The 5,219-nt window shown below is 36.9% G+C and overlaps 1 protein-coding gene across 2 annotated transcripts; it reads left to right on the forward strand.

Moving 5' to 3' along the window:
- The first annotated feature begins 603 nt into the window (after positions 1 to 603).
- On the forward strand, positions 604 to 4,860 carry LOC149962107 (transketolase). Of its 2 annotated transcripts, none has more exons than XM_090178462.1 (10): positions 604 to 766; positions 2,000 to 2,117; positions 2,298 to 2,411; positions 2,468 to 2,565; positions 2,629 to 2,820; positions 2,957 to 3,084; positions 3,332 to 3,531; positions 3,587 to 3,908; positions 3,973 to 4,404; positions 4,477 to 4,860. In XM_090178462.1, exons 1-10 carry the CDS (start codon positions 663 to 665, stop codon positions 4,647 to 4,649), a joined length of 1,881 nt encoding a protein of 626 aa, XP_090034588.1. In that variant the 5' UTR covers positions 604 to 662; the 3' UTR covers positions 4,650 to 4,860. The 2 variants fall into 2 exon arrangements, with proteins under 2 accessions (XP_090034588.1, XP_090034579.1); XM_090178453.1 differs by lacking the exon at positions 604 to 766 and adding an exon at positions 1,494 to 1,731.
- The last annotated feature ends 359 nt before the right edge of the window (positions 4,861 to 5,219 follow it).

Below are 5,219 nucleotides of genomic sequence, written 5' to 3' on the forward strand. Positions count from 1 at the left end.
ACCACTATGGTAAAGCGTTTATTGAAATGAAGGTAACAAACTACGTACAAGGTAGTGCGATAAGAATAATCTCTCCCTCAAATTGGCAAAATGTGATAAGCATCGTGGTATACAGCGTGATAAGGATTTTTATACGGCTGTTAAACTCTTAAGCCGAATTATTGCTTTCAAAACGACAGTGAAGGTTAGGATAACTGTAGTAGTGCTTTTGCTTTCCCGCCTTATTTTGAATTTTGCGTATTTTTTATATATTGTTTTCGCTAATAGATGTCGCTTTTTTATAACTGTTTTTAGTTTGAAATAAAGGGCATAGATGTCGATAGTGCATCGTAAAACAATTTTTGTTACGATGGATTTTATTTTTTTCGACGCGATGTTAAAACATTTTAAACGTAGTAGGTGTTTTGGAACAATTTATCATTGATGTGATTATCTTAATTTTATCGGGTTATATAATAATCTCAAATTAATCAAAACCTTAACTAGCGCCATCATTTCACGATTAATCGAAAAACTTTGGTAATTGTCAGCAGACGTGCGCGTTTTTGCGAGGGGGAACGAAGTTCACGAACAGCGGGTGCCCGTTTTTTTGGACGCTAACTTTTAGTTAAATAAAATAAAGTTTTTTGCTTAGTTTTTATTTGAATTTTTTCATAGTCATAATGTCGTATCATAGGCCTGATAAGAAACATATTCAAGAATTAAAAGACGCGGCGAATAGGCTGAGAATTCTAAGCATAACTTCCACAAACGCATCCAATTCTGGGTGAGTTAAAATAACGAATAAACCTATTCGATCCTTAAGCCTCGGCAGTATTACTTGCAACCCGGCAATTTTTTGACGCGGTTTTGGGTCACATGGTAAATTTCGACCATTCCGATGTGGAGATAATTAATTTGAAAAAGCTGTTATGTAATGACCGCATGCGTTCACCTTAATTTTTAGGCATAAGTTAGATAAAAATCAAATACAATAAAAAAAGTAGCAACGATATGAAACAAATATATATTATTGCACTTGCACTTAAATAAAGCAAGTTATAGATTTAAACTTGAATAAAAAACACGTTTTTTTAGTAATGCGGCCGAATGCATTTTAATTGTATTCTTCTGGTCTGGTTAGAAAGTCATTGACTTTTGCAACCTAATTTTTCTAGGTGCGTTTAACTTATAAAGAAATTTAATTTTTTATTCAGGGCGTATGCTCGCTGACTTTCAATAAGCTAAAAGGGAGGGGAAAAACAAGTTTCCGATAAAAAATAAAAGTTGAAAAACGGAAATAAGTTAACGCGTCTTTTCCTAGAGATAACGTAGAAATAGACATTTGCTATTTTGACCCCCTAGAGGCGCATTATCATTATCAGTCGCTTAGCTTGTCTCCTTGGCGTGGGGCATTAATATTTTTTAAAAGCAAGCGGATTTTTGGCCAATCGGAGAAGGGTATTTGGGACCACGTGTTCTGTCTGGCGTGACTTTAAAGAGGGTACCGGTGCTTGTATTTCTGTCGCTCTCTCCAGTCTTGCTTCTCGTCTCTCGCCGGCTTCAGTATATTCCCACGTGCCCAGTCTTCCGTAGTGAAAGTCAGGAGTTAGATATTTTTCCTCAATATCAAAGAAAAAAAATGCCGGGTATAGGTGTATCTGTCGATTCTGATACTTTGCAAAAGTTGAAAGATGCTGCTAATCGCTTGAGAATCCATAGCATTACTTCTACAAATGCATCCAACAGCGGGTAAATTACTTTGTTAATCTTGCTAATATTTTTAATTAATTCTGAAGCCTTTGACTGTCATTTTAACTATGCAGTAACAGTTAGTCTGACCCTTAACCTGCATGGCTGTTGTTACATCCTCAATAATTATAATTCAAGTGGTTTTGATGGATTTCTTTAATACCTAAGCCTTTGTCATAGTTTTGAATTGTTACAAAACTATTCAAGTGACCCTGTTTTCTCTTAAACACTGAAGATAAATAACTTCACTCTTCATATTTGCTTGCAGACATCCGACATCATGTGCGTCTATGGCCGATATTATGTCAGTTTTGTTTTTCCATACCATGAGGTACAAGGTGCAAACACCTAAAGATGCATCAAGTGATAGGTTCATATTATCCAAGGTAATCAACTCATTCTACCTTTTTTTTTGTTAAAAAGATGTAATCTTGGTGGACAGGGGAGGTGAAATGGGTTGTTTGGTGAACTTCTTACCCTTTCATGGTTTACAGTTATTCCCTGGTCCCCTGAAATTGTGTATCCTATTAATTATACCTTCATTATAAAAGCCTAACATTTTTTAGGGTCATGCTGCTCCGATTTTGTACGCAGCATGGGCAGAAGCTGGCTTATTTCCAGTGGAAGATCTAAATAATCTTCGTAAAATTGACTCTGATCTCGAAGGACACCCCACACCCGTAAATATCAAGCTTGCCCAATTATTAAACAAAATCTAACTGATTTTAATGCATAGCGCTTGAACTTTGTTGATGTGGCAACTGGATCTCTGGGACAAGGCCTAAGTGTAGCTGCTGGTATGGCTTACACTGGGAAATATATTGATAAAGCCAGGTAAATTATCAGCCTTTTTTTAACCCCGTTAATGTCTGCGGTTCATTGATTTGTTTATCCTAGTTATCGCGTGTACTGCGTGATTGGAGATGGAGAATCTGCTGAGGGATCTATTTGGGAAGCTCTCTCATTTGCTGGCATTTACAAATTAGACAATCTAGTGGCTATTTTTGATGTAAATCGTCTGGGTCAGAGTGAAGCAACCCCATTTCAACACAAAATGGATGTTTACAAAAACCGGCTAGAGGCGTTTGGGTAAGATTGCGCTTTAAATGGTTTTGAGGATAATTTTTTCACTTTTTTTTAATGATGGATTTTTGTGACCTTAATTTAGTTTTTAAACTTTCGTAGTTGAATAGCTTTTACGTGACTATTTCCTGTTTTGAAACAGGTTTAACACTTATGTAATTGACGGGCATGATGTTGAAGCAATATGCAAAGCATTCCATGAAGCTTCTCAAGTCAAGGACAAGCCTACTGCTATTGTTGCGAAAACTTATAAAGGAAAGGGCATTGTTGGTAAGCATTGGAACTTTTTAAATTTGCTGGTGGAACAAAGTAATAGGTTGATGCCCATGTGGCTGGCCATAGTATCTGCTTTGTTCAAAAAAAAAAACTGGGCCAATTTTTTAGCTTTTCAAAAGTTTAGAATTTTATCAATCACTTCAGAATTGTTTCAATATCATAATAATAATAATAAACTAGGCTAATACCCAAGGCACCACCTTAGGCCTAAGTCCATAATGCTCTATTTTTATACTTTTAGGCATTGAAGATGCTGACAATTGGCATGGCAAAGCTCTCGGTGATAAGGCTGAAGCTGCTATTGCAGCAATAACAAAAACAATGGTTAATAAAGAAAAAACTTTGTTGGTTCCCCAAAAACCTTTGAAGGACGATGCGGCCCCATCCAACATAAGCAATATTGAATTAGCAACGCCACCAAATTACAAATTAGGAGAAAAGGTAATATTATTAATAAATTTATTACTGGTTTTTTACTTACTGTGCATTTTTAAAGATTGCAACCCGGCTGGCATATGGAACTGCCTTAGTGAAACTGGGAAAGAACAATGATCGTGTTGTAGCCATGGATGGTGATACCAAGAACTCGACCTTTTCTGACAAGTTTCGCAAAGAATTCCCCGAACGTTTTATTGAATGCTACATTGCTGAACAAAATTTGGTGGGAATTGCCATTGGCTGCGGATGCCGTTCACGCACAGTTCCATTCTGCAGTACATTTGCTGCTTTTTTCACTCGGGCCTTTGATCAACTCCGAATGGGTGCAATTTCACAGGCTAACATCAAATGTGTCGGATCCCACGCTGGCATTTCCATTGGTAATCAGTGAACTTCGACTATTTCCTTTTTATGTATGATTTTTAACATTGTTTCAAAAAACAGGAGAAGATGGCCCCTCACAAATGGCATTGGAAGACATTGCAATGTTCCGTTCAATTCCAACTGCCACTGTTTTCTACCCTAGTGATGCAGTTTCTACAGAAAGGGCTTGCGAATTAGCTGCCAACATACATGGAATCTGCTTCATTCGTACTTCAAGGCCTAACACTGCTGTAATTTACCCCAATGAGGAGAAATTTGAAATTGGCAAATGCAAGGTTGTACGAAAGAGTGATCAGGATCAAGCTTTAATCATCGGAGCTGGAGTTACTCTTCATGAAGCCTTAGCCGCTGCAGATATTCTTGCGAAGGAAGGAATCAATGTCTCTGTGATGGATCCATTCACGATCAAACCTATTGATGAAGCTTGCATTCAGAACTGTGCCCAGAGATGTCACGGACGTGTTATCACTGTTGAAGATCATTATCCTGAAGGTACAGTACTTAGCTTTGAAAATACGCTATTTTTATCCTTTAATTTAAAATTTTTCTTTGCCTCTTTTCTAGGTGGAATTGGCGATGCGGTGGCGTCTGCCTTGTCCATGACTCGCAACATTATTCATCGTAGATTAGCGGTTCAGTCTATTCCTCGTAGTGGCCCTCCAAATGTTCTCCTGGATATGTTTGGAATCAGCGCTAAGAGTATAGTCAAAGCTGTTCACGAGTTGATTACAATTTAAAATGTAATATTCTGTGGATGGTACAGTTGGAAAACAAGAATATTTTTGATGGATTAATTTAATTGGGCCACATGGTTTAGCCTCTCTTTTTGTATATGTTAAAAATTAGTTATGGTGTTTTATACAACACTGTCTTGTTAGAATCATTTTGTTGAAATTGTGTTGGAATATGCTTTGGAAATTAAAGAGCTGACCCTTTGTTATACTTCTATTTTGTGGCTTTTCTTTTAATGCGTCAATCGAAGGTGGCTTGTCTCAATGCATTAGTTGCAGAGTGGAGATTTGTAAAGTTTCTGAGTATTTCAACATAGCTGTTACTAACATCTTAATGTTAGTAAAACAAAGTTGTTGCATGCTTTCATTTCAAGAAGAATTTAGACGAAGATTTCGAACTCCTTGTAGCAAGAACATATTGAAACAATCAGAAACCACCACTAAGATTAGGGTGTGGTGGCATGATCTACCACTAATGTTTAATGAAATAGAAAGTTAATATTTGGGGAAAATCTCCTGTTTGTTTTTGTTGAAGTGCAATTATGCAACTAAAAGTGCCTTTCGTTCTTGATTTCT

Source organism: Leiobunum rupestre, chromosome 1, assembly GCF_980474605.1.
Source record: "Leiobunum rupestre chromosome 1, qqLeiRupe1.1.hap1, whole genome shotgun sequence".
Lineage (NCBI taxonomy): Eukaryota > Metazoa > Arthropoda > Arachnida > Opiliones > Sclerosomatidae > Leiobunum > Leiobunum rupestre.

Coding starts and splice junctions, on each gene's coding strand:
- LOC149962107 (XM_090178453.1), top strand. CDS start 1,622: ATGCCGGGTATAGGTGTATCTGTCGATTCTGATACTTTGCAAAAGTTG. Junction 2,821..2,956: donor AACCGGCTAGAGGCGTTTGG/GTAAGATTGCGC, acceptor GTTTTGAAACAG/GTTTAACACTTATGTAATTG. Junction 3,532..3,586: donor ATTACAAATTAGGAGAAAAG/GTAATATTATTA, acceptor GCATTTTTAAAG/ATTGCAACCCGGCTGGCATA.